The sequence below is a fragment of the Sceloporus occidentalis genome, unplaced genomic scaffold, assembly GCF_023333645.1.
Source record: "Sceloporus occidentalis isolate IW3139 unplaced genomic scaffold, rSceOcc1.0.p SCAF_1, whole genome shotgun sequence".
NCBI lineage: Eukaryota > Metazoa > Chordata > Lepidosauria > Squamata > Phrynosomatidae > Sceloporus > Sceloporus occidentalis.
The window spans coordinates 215572280-215598990 of NW_028316981.1; the positions used below are offsets into that span (position 1 = coordinate 215572280).

At 43.3% G+C, this 26711-nt stretch overlaps 1 protein-coding gene across 1 annotated transcript in view; it reads right to left on the reverse strand.

Annotated features, from left to right (window-relative positions):
- LOC149323387 (transient receptor potential cation channel subfamily V member 6-like) overlaps nucleotides 1–26486 on the reverse strand; it is a 126541-nt gene extending 100055 nt beyond the window's left edge. The window contains exons 1-3 of the mRNA XM_089540493.1: nucleotides 26432–26486; nucleotides 24375–24460; nucleotides 16956–17206 (exon numbers count right to left, since the gene is read on the reverse strand). Of these exons, the coding sequence (XP_089396619.1) occupies nucleotides 16956–17206; nucleotides 24375–24460; nucleotides 26432–26486 (392 nt within the window). The remainder of the gene's footprint in view (nucleotides 1–16955; nucleotides 17207–24374; nucleotides 24461–26431) is intronic.
- Nucleotides 26487–26711: the final 225 nt, after the last annotated feature.

The window sequence follows — 26711 nt, forward strand, 5'->3', positions numbered from 1 at the left end:
TGATAAATTACAGCTAGAAAGTTGAGCAATGCGTTTATAAATATCTCAGATGCTTCGTAAGTGAATAACACGGAGCACCACCACTTAACATTACAGTGAGGTCTTCCCAGCTGGTTGGGTTATTCAAGAAGCAAGGAAGTCTTTTGCACAGTGCAGAGTAAAATCCAGAGAAGGGCGCCATTGGTCCAATTCTCCAATATTTAAAATACCTAGATTATTTCTTTCTGAGTAGCAAAAGTAACATCCAAATATTGTAGGTAATCATACATTCCACAAAACATCACTTTAAAAAACTAATCAAATTAGAAAAGCAATTTTCAATACCTTCCAAATCTCCTAATTTAGCAGGAACCATGCCAGTTAACCCTCTGTTGTCCAACTCGTCATCTGCTTTTAAAATACCCCAGTCTCTCCCATCTCCTCCTCCCATTTTTCCCTTGTCCTTAGCTTGCTGCAAACTCAGTTCAAAGTGCACAAAGCAAGTTCATTTGATTGAACTTATGATAACTGAAGGATATGTTTCTGAACAGCATTCCTTGTCCTATAAAATGAAGTGAGTAAAAAGAAGGAACTGACACTGGATACTGGTCTAACAATGAACAATTGCCAATGATTTGTTAAAGTTAACATGTTTAAATTCAAAGTAATTTTTGTTCCAGCACGAGGGATGGAAAATAATAATAACAGCCACACTTTTAAAGATGTTGTTGTTGTTAACTGCCCTCATGTCAGCCCCAACTAGTGGCCACCCTGTGGATGAGGCATCTCCAAGCCCCCCTATCCTCCACTACTCTGCTTAGGTCTTGTAGATTTAGATATGTATGGATAATTAATTTTAAAAACAGGCATTTTCATTTTAAAAGTCATATGGTTTAAACCAACCTGGTTTAAAACAGCCAACCTTGCTTCTCTTCCTTGCCCCCCCCCCCCCAAAATGGTACCAAATTATGGCAACCTTCCCCAACATAGGACTTTTTCACATGATGAAAATTGAGAGGTTATCCGAGTGCCAATCCGGGGTCATCCATATGGTTTCATGTTATTTCGAAAGAGAATATCAAACAACATTGGAGGCAACTGAAAGGCTATCTGAACACAATCACGAGTCATCCCCAAAATAGCTGCATTCGGAAAACTATCAACTTTATAAATCTTTTTCCATTCTGAATTTGCAGTCAATTTAAATTTGCTTTGGTATGAAATGCTCCTCCAGTTCGGCCATGCGATTGGCCCTGTTATAAACAAACTACAATTCCAATGATCCTTTGTTGCAATTTTCCTTCCTGCGATTTTCCTTCCTACTCTCTGGCTGCCGAGAGGAAACCAGCTGTTTATGAGAGGCATTAGAGAAGGGGGGAGGAGTAAAAATGTGCAGCCGAAGAAGAGCGGTCCTTGGTCTGGAACGGTAAAATTAGATGCTATCCTATCCTCGCTGTGCACGTGCAACATACTAATTCGCAAGGAAGAAGCCAATAGGGAAATACTGATCTGATGAATTCATTCATATAGGAACTGCTTTCTCTTTCGGAGGGATGCTGTGTTCTGCATTATGTGTGATGTGCTAGTACATGATTTCGTGCATTTTCGCATTGGCCCCACTTTCTCCTTCTTTCGGGATGGTGATACATTCCTCCTGTGTGAAAAGGTCCATAGTGTCTGTGGGATGTGGATGAAGACAGTTGTAGCTTCCCACATCTAGAAGGCACCAAGTTCAGGTAACTAGATTATGGTCATCCTCATAAATGACATGATCTACTCATGTGCTGTTCACAGTGACAGAGAGCATCCAAACCTTTTTCAGCAACAAGTGAATTTTTGTAAGGAAAGTATGGGAAAGATGGATGCACAGAAGGCTGCTTCATAAAACAATCTGTGATACATGATTCTGCACTTTTGAGAAGTGATGCAGTGAGGCATAGAAACTAACCAAAAGTAACAGAAGTAAGATTAATAATAGTAATGAGAGAAAATATTGGAGATTAATTCATAATATGGTGACCGCTGCCAGATTATTGGTAACTCAAAACTGGAAAACAAGGAAAATTCCTTTAATAGATGACTGGTTACTTAAGTTAATGGACATGTATGAATTATATAAATTGACGGCAAGGATGAATAACAAAGATATGAATATAATAGACAAAGAATGGATTCCAATTGTGGAATTTTGTAAAAAGGGATGGGAAATCTAAATACTAAATAATATTAACCACTCAGCTTCGTTAACATAATACTGTTTGAGATCAAGAAAATATTTGAGTATCAGAAGTGGTATTTCTTTTTATAAGTCAACAGACTATAAGAAGTGTCTATAGATTGTTAAATGTTGTTTGTGGCTTTGGGTCTCCAATGTTGAATTTTTTTAATGTGTTTTCTATGTGTTTTTATTTTATACACACACACACACACACACACACACACACACACACACAGGAATGAGAGCAAATCCTTCTCATTGCCAGCACATACCATCTCTAACACTCTGGAGGTAAGGCACTAAATTTAAATTTAATAAATCTGCAGATGAGTGGAAGAAAGTTAAAAGTCTTCTAATACTTCCCTTTTCTCATGTTACAATCTGTATAGAAACTGCCTTCCGCATGTTCTCAGGTATGCAGGCAAGACACATAATGAAGGGTGCCTCCCTGAAGCATGCATGCTGTTATACCTAGACACAAAATACCTGCCATTAAATAATCATAGGAACATCCTTCAATAATTTATCATGAGTCTACAATAGTCTGTGGTGCATCAAGTCATTCTGATTATGGTTTCAAGCCTGGCAAGGTGTACTTAACACACTTAGCAGAGGATGGCCAGCATGAATGGACAAGTAACACAACACTATTCCTTGGGGATATAATTCCCATTACATTCATGGGGTGGAGGGAATGAAATACCAAAGAATATAAGCAACCTGTGTGTGTCCCATGGGTTGCGCTCCTTCTCTGACATCTCTTTTGGGACATTTCATGGGATTTGGAAGACTGCTTCTTCTCCCATTGCACAATGCAAGGAAATTTAGACAAAATTGCATATTGTTTTTGGTGGGATTCTTTTTTTTTTTTTTAGAAAATCTGGCACAGCAGTTGATCCTGTGTGGGAAAATATCCTGGTGCATTCCTTTCCTGGTATGGGTTTGCTATGGAATTTCCTTTCCCTTCAGAAACATGCAGCTCCCCAATGCCATTTTTTTTAATCTTCTTAACCAATCTGAGGTTTAGTTGCCTAGGAATTGTTCATAGACATTTGTATCCCCACCTTCACCTGTGGGTGGCTTGTTGAAGGGTTTTCTCATCTTGTCCTCACAACCTTGTGAACCTGAGAGATACTGGTTGCTCCTTAACCCACTCTGTGAGCTTCCTGGCTGAACTCAAATCCAAACCCAAGTCTTCCTGGTCCAAATCCCTCTACTTTATACAGAAAGGCTTGCAGCCTTTGTTAACAGTACATAATCCTTCTATCGGCAGTTCAGTTTTGTTAGGAAAGGGCAGTGAAAATGCAGCCTGTGAGCTCCATGCAATCTTCAAGGCGTTTTGTGCCCCCAGGATCCCCATATCCAAATGCATCTGAGGAAGTAGACTGAAGTCTACAAAAGCTCATGCTACCAATTTCTTTCTTTCAGTTAGTCTCGAAAGTGCTACAAGATCTCTCTACGTACAGGATCCCCATTGTTTTGGGGGAGAATGCCCCTAAATCTCCCCTGATGTCACCTACAATGGTTTAGTTCTAGACAATCTAACAACTGTACCTCATCCTATGAGGCTGCTTGGACCCTAAGATCTCCAGGAGAAGTGCATAATAATAATGAACACCAGGTGCTGTAGGCCATATTTCATAGCAAGGGACTGGCAAAACCATCTCTGAGTATTCCTTCCCTAAGAAAACTCTATGAAATTCATGGGTTCTCCATAAGTCAACAGCTGACTTGTAGGCACATACAAACACATACACACATACGGTTAATAGTTTCATTCTATTTTAATGCTGACCTTTTGCATTTTTTGAATTAAATTATTTTAATTTGTAAGCCATCTTGACTCCTAATCTTAAAAGAAGGTGGGCTATAAATAGAAGAGATGATGATGATGATGATGATGATGATGATGATGATGATGATGATAGGCATGAAGACCTCCGAAGAAGGAGACTCCACCACTCTCTGAGGGAGTGTCTTTCACTGTTGAACAGCCCTTACTGTCAGGAAGTTCCTCCTAATGTTGAGGTGGAATCTCTTTTCCTGTAACTTGCATACATTGCTTGGGGTCCTAGTCTCTGCAGCAGAAAACAAACTTGCTCCCTCCTCAGTATGACATCCCTTCAAATATTTAAACAAGGCTATCATATCACCTCTTAACCTTCTCTTCTCCAGGCTAAACATCTCCAGCTCCCTAAGTAGTTCTCATATGGCATGGTTTCCAGGCCCTTCACCATTTTAGTCACCCTCCTTTGGACACGCTCCAGTTTCTCATCATCCTTTTTAAATGGTCATGCCCAGAACTGGACACAGTACTCCAGGTGGGGCCTGACCAGAGCAGAATAGAGTGGTATATACTGTATATAGAGAGTGATATATGGTTGAGGTAGTAGAAGGAACCCTCCAAGGTTCCCTAGGGGAGCCCACATGGTCCACAACCCCACTGATTATTCTAAAAGGACTTCTTGTTTCACTAGGGATAATGGGGTCAATGGATACAGGCAAGGAGCTGGGTGTGCCTGTAGACTGGCAGTGGGGTGTTGTCTTTTATTACTGGCCACTAAGGCCTTATAAATAAGAGGTTGGATTGGTGTGATAATTCCAGAGATCTTGTTTGACATTTCAGATGGCAGTAACTGCAATCATAACCCTCCTACTTGAACCCATTGAAGAGTTTCATTAACACCCTGGGAGGTATGCAATTATCTGTCATTATCCCTATAGTTGGATTAATTAAGGAAACAGAAAGGAGAAATGGCAATGCCAGGAACACACCTCACAAATCTTGTGTCTTTGTTGTTTTCTTCTCCTACTGCTGCCAACAAATTATACTTTGTGCTAACAGATTTTCATCTAGAACCAAGAGGACTTTAAACAGGCTTCAAGTGAAGTTTGCCCCCTTGGCTGCTACCTGACATAACTTGCCCCCCCAAAGGGTATGTTAAAAAACTTAAAATACATTTTGTTCTTATTCAGGAATGTCACCTGTGGCTACTCTGATGCCACTGGGTTAGTGGATCCACTCGAGGTTTTAGTGTGAAGTTTAAAGGAGGCATCCAAGGGAATGGATACATTTGGGGGATACAACTTTGACAGCTCCATTAACCTATGGGGTAAAACCTGGAATGGGGTCACCACACCAATGACAATGGAGGCAATAGCTGCCACTAAGGCTGCATCCGCACCGCCAAAATAATTTGGTTTGACACTACTTTAAGTGCCATGGCTCAATGCTATGGAACTCTGGGAGCTGCAGGTTGCTATGGGACCAGAATCCCAGAATTCCATAGCACTGAGCCATGGCAGTTAAAGTGGTGTCAAACCAGATTCTGCAGTACAGATACAACCTAAATGTCCCTGGGTAAAGATTAATTATGTATGTCCTGAAATCCATAACTTGCATACAACTACTAGTATCAACTCGCATACCAATCTCAAAGATATAGCCTTGTTAACCTCCTTCAGTAAAAAAAAAAACAAGAAGAGAGGGGAGAGCAGGACTCGTGCATCATCCTTAAAGTTATCTGCTTTATTTTAAAGGATAGTTGTGAAAGTCTAGCAAATCAGTGAGCAAAGAGATGTTGTAGCACCTTTGGGATTAACTGAAAGAAAAAGGCTAGTAGCATTTTGTAGACTTGACCCTATCTCCTCAGATGCAATAGAGATCCAAGTCTATGAAAGCTCATGCTACCAACTTCTTTTAGTTCACTTCAAAGGTGCTACAAGACCTCTTTGTGCACTGATTTATTTTAGCATAGGGTTTTGTGGATTTCAATCCCCTTCTTCAGTAATATGCCCCATCAGTGCACTGAAATTCTCAAAAGCACATGCTAAAATAAATCAGCCTCCTTCCTTTTCCACAAATGCTTTTTATTTTGCCAAACATGCCATTATGCCTCTCCAGGTGAGGAACCCACATCATGCACCTGTCCAGTTCAGGTGTCAGATCCAAACTAGTGCTCGCCTCTTGGGATCATGCCTGAATCTTGGATGCTTTCTCCTCCCATCACAGCTCACACACCTCTCTTGCTTTCTGTTTCGTAATAACTATAGCTTGCTGTGATATCTACACTGAACAAATAACAATTGCAGTGCATTCATTGTTTCGATACCTGCGTGGGTAAACTATGAGAGAGAGGTGCCTGTAGGTTGGGGGGGCAACTGAACATTATTTTTGTGTGCCTTCAAGATCTTTCCAGCTTATGGCAACCTTATGGTGAACCTATCATGGGATTCAGAAGAGGTTTGCCACTGCCTTCCCTTGAGGCTGAGAGCATGCGATTTCTCCAAGATCACCCAGTGCGTTTCCATGGCCAAGCTGGGAATTAAACCCTGGTCTTCAAAGTCATAATCCAACACTCAAACCACTACATCATGCTGGATTGCAGGCCCATAAAAAATATTTGTGAGGTGGGAGAACATGGGGGACAGGAACTCGAAACAACCCAGTAATTACTGAGCATACTCAGTCACAGTGATCAGATGTTCTAACCACAAAGAATGTCCATAAAATGTAGGATATTCAAGAAAAATGTAGGCCATTCCCAAACAGAAGCTCGACACATTAATAGAAATGTACCATGCTTCTTAGCCATGCTCAAAGTGCAGGGCATTTTGAAATTCCTCCTGGACAGAAGGTTGAAATGTAGGGCATGTCCTAGAAAAGGAAGACGTCTGGTCACCCTGTGCCCAGTGGGTTCCAAAGGTGACTGATCTTTGGAAGGGGGATGAAATGGATTAAAATGCTGGAGTACTCCCCACATTAGAGCATATTGTTGTAGATTCCACCTGAGTTATCTTATTACACTCATGTTTAAAGGTCTCCACAAGTGGTCCACATTCTTCTGGGATCAATTCAAAATTTGAAGGGCCATTTTTTATCTTTAAAGCTGTGGGCCTAGGGCAGAGTTCTCCATGTGCCCACTGATCTGCAGGGGAGATCTCATTTATGAGTCCCTCATTTGTGGAGGTACAAATGAGAACAGTGAGCTCTCTATGCTAGCATTCTCCCTTTGAAGCTTTCTCTCCGTTCTTGGCAGACTTTGGATTTGTAAATGAACCTGTGGCCTCTCTCAGATTATAAAATTCTGCTTGCCCCTTTGTTTGCTTTTTTTTTTTTTTACATGAGTATGTTTTATATCTTGAATTTAAGGTGTTTACCATCGTCACTGCTCAATTGTTTAATTCTCAAAGTGCTGCAAGAGCTTTTTTGTAGGCTGTGCAGACCAGAAATATCAATGTCAAATAAAGGCACTACCTGGAGAGGTCATGTACCAGCATCCTGCTCCACAGTGCTGACCAGAGCCCCAGCCCTTGAATCTGATCCACATCATTGCTATGCATCACAGAACCTTGTAATGACAACTTGCAAATATCTAGTTTCTTGTAATGAATTCCTATAAGTATGCTGCATTACAATGATAGTTGAACCAGGGATAACCACTTCTTATGCAGTGTAAGGAGTAGCTTCTTTTGTAGTAACTGTGGTGGCTCCTGTAAATGGAGGGAAAAGATCACTTTTAAATATTTATTTAATGCTTACATTTATCTGAGAGCCAACATTGCATAGTGGTTTGAGTGTTGGACTACGACTCTGGAGACCAGAGTTTGACTGACATTCTCTCCTCCTCAGGGAAAGGCAATGGCAAACCTCCTCTAAACAAATCTCGCCAAGAAAACCCCATGATAGCTTTGCCTTAGGGTCACCATAAGTCAGAAGCAACTTGAAGGCATACAACACACATGCATTTATATCTGACCTGGCTACTGAGTATGAGGCAGCTTACACAGCTCTCATCCTCACAACAACAGTCCTTTGATGTATGTTAGGCTAAGAGAGACAATGATTGGCCCATGAGCATCCAAAGAGTAAGTGCGAGTGTAAACATGGATCTCCCAAGTGCCAGTTCAACCCTCTAACCACTACACTACACTGGTTTCATGCTATTCCCGATTGTGAAGAATTCTGACTTACTAGTCTTACTTACTACTCACAACCAGAATGTTGAAACATGGCACCTGACTGCTTCTGCTTGGCTCCTTCCTCTAACAGGAGAGTCTGTATTAAGCAGACGCTAACAAGGAAGCTGGACTTTAGTGTTATACCCAACCCAGGAATCCAGGCATGTTGCTTCCAAACAAGCCAAGAATCAGAAACCAACAACAAACTCTGGTTTCAGATAGTTTGTTAGATGACTGGCAAGTAAGGAGTCCTGATTCCAATTTAATGCTAAGCTTCTGCTTTTCAGTTAGCTTGGTTACTTCTGCTGGTAGAAGGAGGGAAGTGGGAATGACAAACCAGCTCATTGTCATTGTGAATGAAAATCCAGAATTCTTGGCCTTGCTGCTTTTCATAATGTGTGAATGATGACTGAGCAGAGATGTGAACTAAAGTCTCTCTGATCCAAGGCACTACATGTTCTCATCACCCCTTCACCACACCTAGTTGGGTAGCCTTGATGATGGGGATGCTTAACCAAGAACAGGCCATGTTACTCCATGTCAACTGACCCCTAATTATGTTCATAGTGCAAATACTGAATAGTCACCAGAAGCCATCAGAGATGCCTTTCCATCTTTGAAAACAAGAAACTGGAGAAAAAGAGTAACACACTTGGTCCAACCTAACACAGAGAAAGCAGCATGTCAAATTGACCAAGTACTGTAGGTATTTACTAGAATCGTTGTGAACAATATGGGATAAAGTATGTAGAGAGATCTTGTAGCACCTTTGAGACTAACTGAAAAGAAGTTGGCAGCATGAACTTTCGTAGACATAAGTCAACTTCCTCAGTAGACTTATGCCTACGAACGCTCATGATGCCAACTTCTTTCTTTCAGTTAGTCTCAAAGGTGCTATAAGACATCTCTACATACTGATTCTACAGACTACCATGGCTATACCTTTGAATTCTACCCATATGGGACAAGGTGAACCTTGATCTGACCTTGCATGATGCTCAGCTTCTTAAGCAAGACTGCATAGTGAGGATCACTCATGACCTTGTTTCTCCCACCAAAGATCAAAGTTGATAGTGAATTGCCTCTGCTAATTTCTACGTATAGATACAATTAATAATTTCTGAAACTTTAAAATTATGCATTTTAGCATAGTTGGAAAGACATCCTGTGTGGCTGCTCAATCTGCCATCCAGATGCTAACCACTGGTGGGTAATGGCACGACTTCTGCTGTTCTCCCTTCTTATATTTTTTTTATCTTTAAGCCAGACTTCAAAGAGAGAGGACTGTCCTCTCACACACTTTCAAGAAGAGGACTTCTGTTTGTAAAATGGGACATATGGCCTTGGCCAAGCTACCACAACAGTCAGTAAAGACAAAAAAGGACCAGTTAGCATCTCATAGGTCTCATACATCTCATAGGGTTGACAGAGGGATCAGGTTTTCCACTGAAATTACAGGATTTCAGCCTCTTTCTCGGGTTCTTCAGTGAAAGGAATAGAACTTGGAAATGTTGACTGGTTGTGTTGGCTTGGGGGACTACAGTTCTCCAGTGCAACTTTTCCAAGCTCTCAGAAGGAGTGAAAACTCAGAATGGGGAGCCAAATACAAGGGTCGGACTAATATCTGCTTGAGTTGAGAGGACTTTTTAAAAAGTTGCTAGCTCTTCCCTGTGGTCCTCATACACCAGGGGAAAGCAAGTACTTTCCCTGAGCCTCTAGGAATCATCTTCTGCTGTCAGTAAGGAATCACCTGACTCTACCCTTTACCTAAGAGCTCCACGCCTTCATTATGGCTAAAAACCAGAGATCCACTTCCTCAACTCTGGGTCTGTGTTCCAGGAAATCTGACAACCAGCATGTAACCCTAGCACATCTGAATTGAGCTGGTTGGCTGAGACAAATAGAGGAGGTCATCATTTATTTATTTCAAGGAATGATATCCCGCCTTTCTCCCACAATGGGATTCAACCCATTTATTATGTTACTCCTCAGTTTGGACCTAGTAAGAAGCCACACATGATGCAGAGAGGGCCCCAGCCACATCCTGGCTAGAGATTCTGCTTCTTTCTCTTTCCACTTCTGCTCCGGAACTGCCCTCTCCTAAATCTGAAGGGGTTGGCTCCAGAAACTACTACTAGAATACACAGAATCATCTAAACATGGAGTTGGAAGAGACCCCAAGGGCCAATCCCATTCTGCCATGCACGAATGCATAATCAAAGCACCCCAAAAAGATGGCCATGCAGCCTCTGTTTCAAAACCTCCAAAGAAGGAGACTCCACCACATTGAAACACAACAGTGTTTCTATAATTTAGTTGCATCTTTTAAGAACAGAAAATATGCCTTAATAAAATCCAGGCGGTTAAGGCTTGTCCCAGTAAAATCAACACAAAATTGTACATCCTCCAGCTCCAACGCACAGCTGCAGCATTCTCTCTAAATCTCTTCCTCACCCCACAGGGAGTTTGTTGTTAAATGACATCAAACTGACTTCAACTGATGCAGATCCCATGAATGAGAAACCTTAAAGTCACACTATCATCTACAGCCCTGCTTAGGTCTTGCAGACTCAGGGCTGTGGCTTTCTTGATTGAGTCTATCCATCTGGAATGTGGTCTTCCTCTTTTCCTACTGCCTTCAACCTTACCAAGCATTATCATTTTTTTAGGGAGTCATGTCTTCTCATGATATGGCAAAAGTATGAGAGTCTCAATTTAGCCATCTTGGCTTCTAGGGAGAGTTCAGGTTTGATTTGCTTTAAGACTGAGTCCACAGTACCCATAGAGCTCCTCTCCAGTACCACATTTCAAATAAGTTTTTTTCTCTATCAGCTTTCTTCACTCTCCAGCTTTCACAACCATGCACTGAAATGGGAAATACAATGGCATGAATAATCCTGACTTTAGTATTCAATGATATATCTTTACACTTCAGAATCTTGTCTAATTCCTTTATCGCTTTCCTTCCAAGTCTTGGTCTTCTGATTTCTTGACTGCATTCTCCATTTTGATTAATGACTGCACCAAGGTATGGAAAATCTTGAACTATTTCAGTGTCCTCATCATGTACTTTCAAATTACGTAGATTATCTGTTGCTATTCTTTTTGTTTTCCTAATGTTCAGCTGTAGACCTGCCTTTGTACTTTCTTCCTTGACTTTATTCAATATTCTTCCAAGTCTTTGCAATTTACTGCTAATAGTATGGTGTCATCTGCATATTTTAAATTCCTTTCTCCAGTTTTCACAGCTCCTGCCTGACCCTCTTCCATTTCTCTGTAATCTATCCTAACAGTAGGCTCTTGTTCTGACTATAGGTGACACATCAGGACAATCAAATGTTGTGGCACACCCATTTCTTTAAGAGCAACCCATAGGTTTTCATGGCCTATAAAATCAAAGGCTTTCATATAAGCTGTACAGCACAGCCTGATTTTCTTTTGAAGAGCTTTGGTGTGCTCCATTATTCAAATATATTTGCAATATGATCTTCTTTTCCTGAACCCAGCTTGGGCATCTCATATTTCTCGTTCCATATATGCTAAAATTCTTTGTTGTAAAATTTTGAGCATCGCCTTGCTTGTGTGGGAAATTAATGCAATGGTCCCATGGTTACTGCAATCCCTGGTGTGCCCTTTCCTAGGGACTGGAATGTATATTGAGTGTTTTCAACTTGTGGGCCACTGTTTGTTTTCCATATTTGTTGACAGATTTTAGTTAGAATTAGAGTAGATTCTATCTGAAGCAGCTCTATTGGTATGCCATCTGTTCCTGGAGATTTATTCCTCCCCAGTGCTCTGAATGCAGCTTCCATTTCACTTTCTAAAATTGGAGGTTCATCTTCATATGGTTCTTCCTTGAATGAATCTGTCAGCCTCTCGGCTCTTTTATATAGTTCTTCAGTGTACTGTTTTCACTGGCTTTTTATTTGCACTTCATCATGTAATCTATTCCTCTACTGGTTGTAGAACATCTTCACTCTTGGTTTAAATTTTCTTTTATTTTTTGGATCTTGTGGAAGAGGTCTCTTGTTCTTCCTTTTTTTGTTGTTGTTGTAGTCATCTTCTATTTCTCTGCATTGAGTATTACAGTAATTCTCCTCATCCCTGTGCACAAGTCATTCAACAGTTAGATTTAGGGTTCTGATCCTATTTCTGCCTCCTTTCCCTTTTGCTACCCATCTGTCCTTAACTGCTTAAAGAGTTCCATAAGTCATCCATTGAGGCATCTCCTTTTTGACTACAAAAAGTGTCTTTTTGCATTTCTCTCTGACAAGGACCAAGGTTTTCAGTTCAGAGATGTTCTGGCTCCTGAGTAATTAGGCTAAAGAGTACAAATCTATTTTTCATATTATCTTTAAATTCTATGATGATGATCTTCAAGTATTTTGGCACAATCATTAATTTATTATTCTTCATTAACTTCAGTATTAGCAGTTCATGATCCGTGCCATAGTTTGTTCCTGGCCATGTTTTTGCAGGGAGAATGGAGCTTCTCCATATTCGGCTTCCAATTATGTAGTCTATTTGTTTTCTATAGGGCCCATCAGGTGGTGTCCATGTATACAGTCACATCTTGGGTTTCTTGAAGAATGTGTTCTCAGTGAACAAACTGTTAGCTTTGCAAAATTCTGTCAGTCAATCCCCTGCTTATTTCTTCACTACAGGCCAAATTCTCCAATGATCTTTGATTCTGTTCCTATTTTTGCTTTCCAGTCGCCTATGATTAACAAGAAGTCCTGCTTTGGTGTGTGATCCACTTTCTCCTGGACAGCATAACACCCCATCCACAAGTCACAGTCTGCACCATCACTAGCCATCTTCAGGCATGACAAAAGTTAAATCTAATTATGGACCTCCCTAGGACATTCTGAGGTGGATGTATTCTAGCTAGGTGCATCTTCCCCCACACCCCTCACTGCATTTGTTGCCCCCAAAACAATGGTCCAGTTCAGACATGTCTCTTCCACTAGTCCAAGGCCCTAGGCAAAGGCAAGTGCAATCAGAAGGCAAGGATTCCCATTGAACTGAGAAGCTGCAACTGCTTTCTTTTTGGTACTCATTTCTAACTTTGACCAGGAATCAGATACACAAATATCCAGACATACTCTACAAAGTGCTGCTTCATTTGCTAATGTTTTGAATCACACAGCCCAAGAGTAGCAGTGTGTCTGAGCCATTATGGATGTAATGCAAGCAGAAGGAATTGTAGAATACCAGATTGTTTCAGTTGTCAGTGAATCAATAGTGCTTCATTTCCTAGCAGTCTCAGGGGTTCATCCTTTCTAGTGCTGGCAGCTGGTCAGTGGAGCAGTGAATCCACTCTGGGCTTTAATTCAAACTTTAAAGAAGCTATATCCAAGTTCTGAACCAGGTTTCAGCACCTTGGATAGATCCTTCAAAATATGGACTAAACCCAGTGCAAATTCAGCACTCCACTGGCAATGGGAGACTCCAGCTGCCAGTGCCTAAGACATGTGATTTTTCATCAATGCATCTATATCCAGTTCTCAGATGTCTAAAGGCTGTGGTGCAGGGGACTCAGTGGAGAGGGATACACACTTTGCACATGCTCAGCTGCATCTGCCTCCTAATTCATTCACACATGTTAGACTCGAGTCCCTTGGACTCAGTTACTAAGCCCTTCATGGAACTTTGACTGCCTTTATATTATATTATTTACTCATAGGTTAAGGCTCCTAACAACACAGAAACTTGCAGGAAAATCCTTCACCTTTCTAGGTTGTCCTGATTCCTTTGAGAACCTGATTAAAGCTACATGGTGATGATGATGGCTGCATGTCACCTGATCATCTCCAGCAGCATCTCAGTATCCACAGTGCAAAAATAATCCAGTTTGACACCACTTTAACTGTCATGGCTCCATTCTATGGAATTCTGGGGTTTGTAGCTTGGTGGGTTCCCAGAGCTCTCTGACAGAGAAGGCTGATTGTCTCAAAAGACTGAATTCCCAGAATTCTATAGCACGGGGCCATGACAGTTAAAGTGGTGTCAAACTGGATTATTTCTGCAGTGTGGACGCGGCCCTAGAAGTGAAACCACACTTGAATACCATATTTTCATATACTGAAGAGACACAGCAAGAAATGCAAGTTTCGCATCCATTCATCACCTTTAACCTCACCCCACCTTGGAGGCTGAACCTCAAGAACCCCCTACTCTAAAGAATTGCAGTGCCTGTCCATAGAGGGTAGTGGCTTGAGCCTTGGGCTATGACTCTGGAGACCCAAACTGAAATCCTTGTTCAGGCATGAAACCCACCTTGGGCAAGTCACACTCTCTCAGCCTCAAAGGATGGCTATGGTAACCCCCTCTGAAGAAACATGCCAAGAACCCCCCATGATAGATAGGTTTGCCTTAGGATTGCCATAAATCATAAACAACTTGCAGGTACACAACAACAACAACTCACAAAGAGGAGTGAGAACTATTTGTTCTGCTGCTTTGGGATCTTTAAGCCCAAGTTGCCCTCTTCCTTGAACATCCCATGCAAGCAAAGGAAAAGACCCAGAGCTCTTCTTTTGGTGCCACAGCAAGAGGTGCAGAGAAAACCCTGCAGGCTGCACCCACACTACAGAAATAATCCAGTTTGACCGCAACAAACTACAGTTCTCAGAATTCCATAGCACTGAGCCATGGCAGTTCAAGTGGGGTCAAACCGGATCATTCTGCAGTGTGGATGCAACTGCAAGCGAGGGATTGGGTTACTCAGCACATAGCAAGGAGGGTTTCTGTGAGAGCTGGCCCTCTTCTCCTCACCCATCCTTTCTAACTAATGCAACTCCTCCATGGGGAAGGAAAACTGGCAGCGGAAAGAGCCAAGGGGGCAAGATACACATTCAAGTAATATCTGTGTGTCTGGACACTGCTGGTGCCAGGAATCCCAGCCAGGCTGTTTGGATTTGTTCTCCATTCACAGATACAATTCTCAATACGTATGTGCCTGAAGGAGAATCCCTGTGCCAAGGGATCTGGTAGAAAGTACCTCTTTGAGATTAAAGTGAAGGAGAGACGCTGGGAGCAGAAACTTTTCTACAGTTGAACCTTCTTTCTCAGATGGATGAGTTAAGCTTTTGTAGACTTGAGCCTACATAGACTTGAGCCTACTTCCTCAAATGCACAAGACTAGCTTTTGTAGACTTGAGCCCACTTCCTCAGATGGACAAGACTAGCTTTCATAAACTTGAGCCTACAAAGACTTGAGTCTACTTCCTCAGAGACAGCAGTCTAACTTTCATAGATTTGAGCCTACTTCCTCAGATGCCTGAGTCTAGCTTTCATAGACTTGAAAGTCTAGCCTTTGTAGACTTGAGCCTCAGATGCATGAGTCTCACTTTGGTAGACTTGAGCCTACTGCCTGAGATGCCTAAGGAATGCATGACACATGAGCCTAGCTTTGGTAGATTTGAGCCTACTTCCTGAGATGCATCAGGTGGAGTGGAGAGTCCAGAGACAGACCTCTGAGGAAGTAGGATCAAGTCTATGAAAAGCTTGTGCATTGTTAATTCCTTGCTGTCATATATACAGGAGTAGGCTCAAGGCTATGAAAAGCCTATGCTCAGAAGCATGAGAGAGAGAAACAAGTTGGTCGCATGAGCTTTGCTAGACTTGAGCTTGAGCCTATTTCCTCAATAGGTCTTTCTCTGGACTCTCCACCTCCTACATCTCAGAAAGAGGCTCAGGTCTACCAATGCTAGGCTCATGCGTCTGAGGCTCAAGCTAGGCTTATGCCTCTGAGGAAGTAGGCTCAAGTCTATAAAAGCTGATGCTCCCAACTTCTCTCTTTCTCATGTATCAGATGAAGGAGGCTTAAGTCTATGAAAGCTAATGCTACCAGCTTCTTTCTTTCTCATTTATCTGAGGAAGGAGGCTCAAGTGTATGAATGCTCATGCTGCCAACTTCTCTCTTCTCCTTCTTTGGAGGTCTTTAAACAGAGGCTGGATGGCTATGTGTCAGGGATGCTTTGATTGTGAGTTCCTGCATGGCAGAATGGAGTTGGACTAGATGGCCCTTGTGGTCTCTTCCAACTCTATGATTCTATGAGGAAGGAGGCTCAAATCTATGAATGCTTATGCTCCTAACTTCTCTCTTTCTCATGCATCTGAGGAAGGAAGCTCAAGTCAAAGCTCCTGCTCTGTCTCTGGACTCTCCGCTCCATGCCATGCACCTGAGGAAGCAGGTTCAAGTCTAAGAAAAGCTCAAGCTCACAGCTTCTCCCTTTCTCATGCATCTGAAGGAAGCAGATTCACGTCTCCCAAAGCTCATGCTGCCAACTTCTCTCTTTTTCATGCATCTGAGGAAGCAGGTTCAAATCTTCCAAAGCTGATGCTACTGGCTTCTTTTTCCCCCCCTCATGCATCAGAGGAAGGAAGCTTAAGTCTAGGAAAACGTCCTGCTGCCAACCTCTCTCTTCCTCATGAACCTGAAGAAATAGACTCATGTCTAGGAAAGCTCCTGCTGCCAACCTCTCACTTTGTCGTGTATCTGAAGAAACAGATTCAAGTCTAGAAAAGCTCCTGCTGCCAACTTTTCTCTTTCTCATGCACCTGAAGAAATAGACTCAAGTCTAGGAAAGCTCCTGCTGCCAACTTTTCTCTTTCTGATGCACCTGTAGAAATAGACTTAGGTCTAGGAAAAGCTCCTGCTGCCAACTTGTTTCTTTCCAATGCACCTGAGGAAGCAGGTTCCAGCCAAGGCAAGCTGATGCTCCCAGCTCCTTCCCTCTCCCTCTCCAGTTCTGGCCTCCAAGAGCTGCTCCTGCCAAGAAGGGAGACTGACCTTTTCTGCTGCCAGAGGTTGCTCTCGTCCAGCCTCCGGGCCCAGGACTTCTCCCCTTGGAGCCAGCGGAGGAGGGAAGCCCAGGGGCCCCAGAGCCAGCCCCTCTCCCCGGGGAACAGCAGCATCCCCATAGCCTCCTCCTGCTGCTGCTGCTGCTGCTGCTGCTGCTGCTGGAGCTGGTGCTGCTGGCAGGCTCCTGGGAGGCAGCCCCGGTGAGCCAAGGCAGGAGGAGGGTTGCACCATCTGGCCGCCTGGGGAGGAGGAGGAGGAGGAGGAGGAGGAGGAGGAGGAGGGAAGGGAGGAGACCTGAGGATTTAAAGAGACACTCCTGGCTGGGCAGAAGGTTGCAGGCAGCTGGCTGGTGTCTTTGGGGCTCCCTTCAACCCAAAGGGTCCTCAGCAATGGCTCCTTTTCATCCTGGAGAGAAGTGTCCAGTGGGGTCCCACAGGGCTCTGTCCTGGAACCAGTGCTATTCAACATCTTTATCAATGACTTGGATGACAGAATTGGGGGCATACTCATCAAATTTGCAGATGACACCAAATTAGGAGGAATAGCTAATACTCCAGAGGACAGGATCAAGATTCAAAATGACCTGAACAGACTAGAAAGCTGGGCCAAAGATAACAACATGAAATTCAATACGGAGAAATGTAAGGTATTTCACTTAGGGCAGAAAAGTGAAATGCACAGATATAGGACGGGTGACACCTGGCTGAATGAAACTACGTGTGAAAGGGATCTGGGAGTCCAAGTAGACCACAAGTTGAACATGAATCAACAGTGTGACGCGGCAGCTAAAAAGGCCAATGCGATTTTAGGCTGCATCAATAGAAGTATAATGTCTAGATCAAGGGAAGTAATAGTGCCACTCTATTCTGCTCTGGTCAGGCCCCATCTGGAATACTGTGTCCAGTTCTGGGCACCACAATTTTAAAAGGACATTGAGAAATTGGAGCATGTCCAAAGGAGGGCGACTAAAATGGTGAAAGGTCTAGAAACCATGTCCTATGAGGAACGACTTAAGGAGCTGGGGGTGTTTAGCCTGAAGAAGAGAAGGTTAAGAGGTGATATGATAACCCTGTTTAAATATTTGAAGGGATGAGTTTGTTTTCTGCTGCTGAAGAGACTAGAACGAGGAACAATGGATGCAAGCTCCAGGAAAAGAGATTCCACCTCAACATCAGGAGAAACTTCCTGACAGTAAGGGCTGTCCGACAGTGGAACAAACTCCCTCGGAGTGTAGTGGAGTCTCCTTCCTTAGAGGTCTTCAAACAGAGGCTGGATGGCCATCTGTCAATGGGGATGCTCTGATTGAGAGTTCCTGCATGGCAGAATGGGGTTGGATTGGATGGCCCTTGTGGTTTCTTACAACTCTATGATTCTATGATTCAAGGCCTTAGCCCCTCCCCCCAAGGGGAACCTCTCATGGCAACTTTCTTCAGAAGGGCTTTGCCATTGAGACTGAGAGAGTGTGACTTGCTCAAGATCACAGAATCCTAGACTCCTAGAGTTGGAAGGGACCACAAGGGCCATCCAGTCCAACCCCATTCTGCCATGCAGGAACTCACAATCACAACCTTGGGGGGGGGGGGTTCCATGGCCAAGCTGGGACTCAAACCCTAATCCCCACAGTTGTAGCCCGACACTCAAACTGTTACACCAGCTCTCCCCTAAAGGACTTTATCACACTTGGGGGGAAACTGGAAGTTAAAACAGGCTTTATCCCATTCAAATCACACCATTACTATTCAATCGCAATTCAGATTTTTGGAAACGGTGTGACAAAAGAGCCATCACCCTTGGAATAACCAGGCAATAAACAGCGAGAAAGCATTTTTATGATTTTCTCGTGAATGATTTGTTGCTGTTTATTGTCTGGTTATTCATGGGTTAATGCCACTTTAATTGCTTTTCAAAATGGCCTCAGAGTTTATCGCTTGGAGGAAATCCCATGCAAAAACGGGATTTAAAAACTGTGGGGGGGGGGGAACCCTGCAAAAGCAGGTTGATTTCCTCACATGTCGTTGTTAAACTTGTGTTAACCCGAACAAAGTAGACAAAAGCCAAAAGTAGAAAGGAGCGGCTTTTGTCTATTTTCCATCTTTTTTCCATTTGGGTTAACACCACTTTAACAATGGCGACATGTGAAAATCAACCTGCATTCGTGGTTTTTTTCTGATTTCAATGCCTGTTTCTGTGTGGGATTTTCTCTGTGTGATAAACTCAATTGTGTGAAAAGCTTTATCGCAGTTGCACAATTTTCCCAGGATATTCCAGGGATAATGGCCGTTTAATCGCAAAGTCATGCGAAAATCTTAATTGCGAATGCGTGGTTTTCACAGGATAATCCCCATTTATACTACCAAATGTCCCTGTGCGATACAGTCCTTAGAGTCTAATTGTAAGGCCAGACAAGATAGAAGTTCACTATCAGCCAAGAGTTGTTGTTGTTGTTGTTGTTCCTTTGTGCCTTCAAGTCATTTCCAACATAAGGTGAATCTTCTATTGTGGGGATTTCCCAGAAAGTTTCTGCAGAGGGGGGTTTGCCCTTGCCTTCCCCTGAGAGAGTGTGACTTGCTGAAGGTCACCCAGGTAGTTTACATAGCCAAGTAGGGATTTGAACCTGAGTCATAGTCCAGCATAGACCACTAGACCACAATGGCTCCCATCCCTTTCCTCTTTTTGGTTCAAAAGTACAATAACCTCCCAAATCCACAAAACAGGGACAGCTTTATTGGATCAACCAAAATACACAAAATACCTTTCTTTAAGCTTTCCAGGCTTCGCTGGCTTTTTTCCTGAGGCCAAGGTGTTAAAATCATGTTTGTGTGTGTTGTGTGCCTTCAAGTTATTTCTGACTTATGGCAACCCTAAAGCAAAGCTATCATGTTCAGAAGAAGTTTGTCATTGCCTTCCCCTGATGCTGAAAGTACGTGACTTGCCCAAGGTTACCCAGTGGGTTTCATGGGATAGTTTGATTGTGAATTCCTGCATGGCAGGGAGTTGGACTGGATGGCCCTTGTGGTCTCTTCCAACTCTATGATTCTGTGATTTATGGTCGAGCTGGGATTCAAACCCTGGTCTCCAGAGTCATAGTCTAACACTCAAACCACTATGCAACACTGTTAAAAATCACACAGGAGGGGGGAAATAAAATAAATTAAGACAATGTTAGTCCCAAGCCTGCTTTTTGGCTGTTCTCAGTTCAAATGGTGTTCGGGGGACATTCATACAGGCCAGACTCTCCTCCTTACGGACACGTGGGTTAGCTGTTAATTGTTGTTGTGTGCCATGCCTAAGCTGGAAATCGAACCCAGGATCTCCAGATTTGTAGTTAAAGAACCAAACCACTAGGCCACACTGGCTCAGCAACTCTTTTAGGTTCTGTTCACAAGACAAAAAGAGAGGCTTCTCTTGAAATCCAAGCTGTGTCTGTCAATTTAAAAAGAGTTTAAAGGGTTTGCCATAAAGGTCTCCCACCATAGGATCTCCCTTGTCCTGTCCCTTTAAGAAAGCTGGTGACAAACAGAACATATTCTTGTTGTACCTGAAGAAAGCCAGGAATATTCTCTTTCTTTTTTAAAATGTGTCTCAGTGGGATGAATTGTGTATTGCAAGAATTCATAGGAGGAAATTGTGCTCCCCACTTGGGATCCCGGATGAGGATCTACTGGCTGCCTCTTTGGGATGTGAGACAGGCCCTTTTACATGACACATTTATAGTGCTATGATCCCACTACCATGGCAGCATCCCTTTGAATCCCAGAGTCTGTCATTTGGTCTGAGGCGCCAGAGGTTGAAAGATCTCAACTGATGTGTGTACATATGTACCTTCAAGTCACCTGTCGACTTATGGTGACCCCATGAATTTCATAGCGTTTTCTTGGGCACAAAATCCTCAGAGGTGGTTTGGTCAGTTTCTTCCTTTGAAATATAGCCAACAGCACCTGGTATTCATTGGTGGTCTTCCATCCATGTACTGACCAGGACTGACCCTGCTTAGCTTTCCAAGGTCAGAGTGGATCTGGTGCCTTTAGGGTATTGAGACCCTTACCCAAGAGGTTGCTGTTAGAACAGAATACAGAGAAACAGAATGGTTCCCAACTGGCAATGGGGGCAGGCAAGGCTGCATACTATTTATTCAGCCTGTTTGCAGAAAATATCCTATGCAGAGCAGGCTTAGACTCAAAGAGAGGAGGAGTGAAGATGGGAAGAAGGAGCATTAACAATCTAAGATACGCAGACAACACAATTCTACTAGCAGTAACCAACAAAGACCTGGAGCAATGATTGAAAAGGGTCAAGGAGGGAAGTGCCACGGTAAGCATGATGTTGAACATTAAGAAAATAAAAATATTGACCACAGAAGAATTCATGAGACCATCTGTAAAATGCTCAAAAGAACATATGATTTAAAACAGGAAATCTGCTTACTTAATATGATGAATAAGATACTATCTCAAGTCAGAAAAAAACCATTGGGAAATTATTCTATATATGATCTCACTACCAACAATCTTGTTGGCTCAAAAATGGAAATCTATAGAGATACCCCTGATATATGAGTGGTTGATTAAAATGTTAGAAGCCATAGAAATGGACAAGTTGACACGTGCCTCAGATGGGAATTATACCGATGGAAAAGAATGGAATACTCTCCTAAAATATTGTAAGGAAAAATGGAATTATTAAGATGAATGTAGACATGAGATAGCATCAAAGTAATAAAAAAAATCTCATAGGCGAAAATCTTGGAAAAAATATTATAAAGTTTGAAGTAACGCAAAATTACAAATAAATGAAGTGAAAAGAGAAAAGGAAAAATCACACTGAATGGACAAGACCTAAGTAAGCAGTTACAATTTGATTAAGAAAAGAAATAAACATACACATGAGGGAGGGATGGGGAAAGGGGGGAAGAAAAGGAAAATACAGTGTAATAGACTACGCAAATTATTAGTAATCGGTGTTAGTATCTTAAATTCAATAAAAATAAATTTTAATATATTTTTTGAAAAAGATCTATGAGAGTTCATCCTAGATAACAAGAAAATTGAAATAGTCAAAGAAATCCCATACTTTGGATTCAGTATGGAGACTGCAGTTAAGAAATCAGAAGACTAGGATTGGGAAGGACAGCTATGAAAGAACTAGACAAGATCCTAAAGTGCAAGGATATAATTCTGAATGCTAAAGTGAGGGTCATCCAAATCATTTTATTCCTCATCATCAGGTATGGATGTGAGAACTGGGCAGCGAAAAATGCTGATACAGTTGCTCCTCTGTATCCACAGATTCTTTATCCATGGAAAGCAAAACAGGTGCAAAATGCTATCAGAAGAGGAAACACATCCAAGTGCCAAATTTTCAACTACAAATCCTGTTTACAGGTTTTGACGGATGCAGGAAAGGATCAGCAAGCAGCAATACCTCTTAAAGTAGGAGCAAACACTCTCACTGTCTATAATATTCTACACATCACATGCCCTTTTATAAACCACTGTCATATCTCTCCTTATTCACTTTTGTCCTAATCTAGAAAGTCTATAACATTGTAATCTTTGCTGTAGGAGAGCTGTTCAAACCACTTGATAATTTTGGCTGCCCCTATTCTGTACTTTACCAGGTCCCATTTGAGGTATAGTGACCAGAACTGTATATGTTATTTCAAGTGAAGTCACACCATAGAAGTGTATAAATGTCACTCTCCACTCCCAATTTAGTCTTATTCTTCTTGGATAAATCACATGGATGGTCCCAGCCAATCAGGGATCACACAAAGAATACTATAATGGCATTCATTCAACGCAATGGCATAATTGATGGCATATGAATGATGACAGGTGGGAATCAGTGTGGTGTAGTAGTCTGAGCATTGGACTAGGACTCTGGAGACCAGGGTTTGATTTCTTGCTTGGCGAAGAAACCCCCTTGGGCAAGTCACACTGTCTCAGCCTCAGGAGAAGGCAATGGCAAACCTCCTCTGAACAAATCATGCCAAGTAAACCCCATGATAGGGTTGCCTTAGGTTTCCATAAGTCGGAAATGAAGGCGCACAACATCAACAGGTGGAATGAGACCAATGCTTCTTGGAGCAACAAGGATCTATCATGAACAGGATGACTTCACCAAAGTGCACAGTCAATCAGATTTGGCTTTCTTTCAATGCTCTGGGAAGAAATAAAAGATTTTCAGAATAAGGATGCCTTCTGAATAGGCAAAAGCTTTCAAAGCGATTCACAAACATCATAAACACGAAGGGTAATTTTTTGAATTCTGGCTTCAGATCATCCTCTGCAAATATGGAGGAATTATTGAAGTTCAATAGTTGGTTTCCAAGGTCAATAGCTGGTTTCCAGTTGGCAAGGGGGTCAGGAAAGGCTGCATTTTGTCACTTTGTCTATTTAATTTGTATGTAAATCTACAGCACTATATAAATACAGTATAATAATAGTAATGCTGATAACATCATAGGAAAAGCAGGACTGGACTCGGCGGAGGGAGGCTTGAACACTGGAGGAAGGAACCACCAACAAACTAACATATGGAGATGACACCATAATATTAGCAGAAAATAGCAGAGCTTTGGAAAGATTATTGAAGAAGGTCAAGGCAGAAAGCACAGCTGAACATCAAGAAGACAAAAATTATAACCACAAATGATCTATATAATGTTAAAACATACCATGAAGAGATTGAATAGTTCAAGATTTTTCATACTTGGGCTCAATTGTCAATCAGAATGGAGAATGCAGTCAAGAAAACAGAAGAAGACTAGGATTGGGAAGGGCAGCTATGAAAAACTAGAAAAGATCCTAAAGTGTAAAGATATAACTCTGAACATTAAAGTGAGGATTATCCAAGGCATTGTATTCCTCATCACCATGTATGGATGTGAGAGGCTGACAGTGAAGAAAAATGATAGAAAGAAAACTGACTCTTTTGAGATGTGGTGCTGGAAAAGAGTGATGAGGATATTGTGGGTGGCCAAGAGGGCAAACCAATGAGTCCTACAATAGATCAATCTAGTGATCTTCCTGAAATCACTAAACAGAGGTTGTCATATTTTAGCTATATCATGAGAAGAAAGGACTCATTAGGAAAGATTTAATGCTTGGTAAAGTGGTGGGCAATAGGAAAAGAGGAAGGGCACATTCCAGATGGATACTCAATCAGAGGAACTATGGTCATGAATCTGCAGAAACTGAGGACAGGGGGACTTGGAGGTGTCTTGTTCATAGAGTCACCATAGGTTGCAGTCAACTTTAAGGCAGATAACAACAAAAATGTATGGAAGTGGGTAGCGGTGAATATAGAGCAATCAGGAGTGTCAGCTGGGGTGATCCTGTCGATGGGGTGGTGAATCAACTCTCAAGTTCAGTATGAACTTCAAAGGGGTTCTCCAAAGGGGTTTACCCAACTGACATGAAATGAGTACCAGTCACTGTCCAGAGACACCTTGGCTAAGCAATACCGAAAGCTGACATAGGCTTCATTCACACCTGCAAGATGGAGGAAGATTAGACCAGTCCAGGAGCTCATTTAAATGATGGACAAAGGGAGGGAAGAAGGGGGAGAGGAGAAAAACTAGGATGAATGAAGCAGCAAATGTCATTCCTTCCTCCCTTCTTCCATATCAGCAGGAACTTGTCAGGGCCTAGGAAATATCTGGGGTGCTCCAAATGAGCCAAAGAGCTGGCCTGGCTATTGACAACTTCCAGCTAATCATAAACTGAACAGGAAACATTTAGGTTTCTCTCTGGCTTTAGCTATGCAAGTGGATATGTGAGTAGGGTTGCCATAATTCTGGACCTCCAAACCGGGACAAATGTAGGACAAAAGTAGGACAAAATTTTCAAATGTAGGACACATTTTTTAAAATGGAGGACACACAAAAAAATTGATGATTTTTAAAAAAATGTTAATATAAATGCATGTTTCTTAGGCATGATCAAAATGGAGGACATTTTGGCATTGTTCCTAGACAGATGGCAGAAATGTACTTCCCTTTCTGGCTAACCTCCCCCCCCCCCCATTCCAAACAGCATATTTGGGCATTGAAGAGGAGGAAGAGTGGAAAAGGCAGAGGAGGAGGAAGAGGAGAAGAAGAAGAGGATGAGGAAGAAGGGGAGGAAGAGGAGGAGGAGAAGAAGAGATGGAGAAGAAGAGGAGAAAGAAGATGAAGAAGAGGAGGAAAAGGAGGAAGAAGGAAGAGGAAGAAGGGGAGGAAGAAGGGGAGGAAGAGGAGGAGGAGAAGAAGAGATGGAGAAGAAGAGGAGGAGGAAGAAGATGAAGAAGAGCAGGAAAAGGAGGAAGGAGGAAGAGGAAGAAGGGGAGGAAGAAGGGGAGGAGGAGAAGAAGAGATGGAGAAGAAAAGGAGGAGAAAGAAGATGAAGAAGAGGAGGAAAGGGAGGAAGAAGGAAGAGGAAGAAGGGGAGGAGGAAGAGGAGGAGGAAGAAGGGGAGGAAGAAAAGGAGGCAGAAGAAGAGGAGGAGGAGAAAGAGGACAGGCTCTTTCCCCTGCCTGGCTGCCTCCGTCGCCAACGGAGGAAGCCAGGCAAGGGAATGGGGCCTCGCTGAAGCCAAGCCCCAAACCCCTGCCTGGCTGCCTCCGTCGCCGTTTTGCCCCCACCCCCTGGATCCCCCCCCCCCCCAGAGACGGAGACAGCCAGGCAGAGGTTTGGGGCTTGGCTTCAGCCGTCCTCCAAGCCCCAGTCAAGCCTGGAGGACTCCGCGATCGCGGAGGAGCCCCCAGGGCATGGCTGGGGCTTGGAAGACAGACGTCCTCCAAGCCCAGCCAAGCCTGGAGGACTCCGCGATGGCGGAGGAGCCCCCTGGGCATGGCTGGGGCTTGGAGGACAGACGTCCTCCAAGCCCCAGTCAAGCCTGGAGGACTCCGCGATGGCGGAGGAGCCCCCTGGGCATGGCTGGGGCTTGGAGGACAGACGTCCTCCAAGCCCCAGTCAAGCCTGGAGGACTCCGCGATGGCGGAGGAGCCCCCTGGGCATGGCTGGGGCTTGGAGGACAGACGTCCTCCAAGCCCCAGTCAAGCCTGGAGGACTCCGCGATGGCGGAGGAGCCCCCTGGGCATGGCTGGGGCTTGGAGGACAGACGTCCTCCAAGCCCCAGTCAAGCCTGGAGGACTCCGCGATGGCGGAGGAGCCCCCAGGGCATGGCTGGGGCTTGGAGGACAGACGTCCTCCAAGCCCCAGCCAAGCCTGGAGGACTCTGTGAGGGCGGAGGAGCCCCCTGGGCATGGCTGGGGCTTGGAAGACAGACGTCCTCCAAGCCCCAGCCAAGCCTGCAGGACTCGCTGGGGGGGGAGTCCCGGGGGCGGGGCCAAACCGGGGCGGGACCGTTCGGACCCGCCCCAAATCGGGAAAGTCCCGCCCCCAGGTGGGATATGGGAAGCCTATATGTGAGTCACCTAACTTTATCAGTTATGATCTGTTTATCTTACTCAAGGAAACTGACCTGTGAAATTGGACCTGGAATTTTCTATCACTTGAGGAAACAGGGAATTTGACATTGTATACCGCATATGTGAAAGCCACTATGGTGCTGTGGTTTGAGTGCTGGACTAGAACTCTGGGGAGATGGGCTTGAATCTCTGCTTGGCCACAGAAACCCATTGGGTGATCTTAGACAACGCACACTTTCTCAGCTTAGAGGAAGGCAGTGGCATATCCCCTCTGAACAAATCTTGCCAAGAAAAACACATAAGAGTGTCACCTTAGGGTCACTATAAATAAAA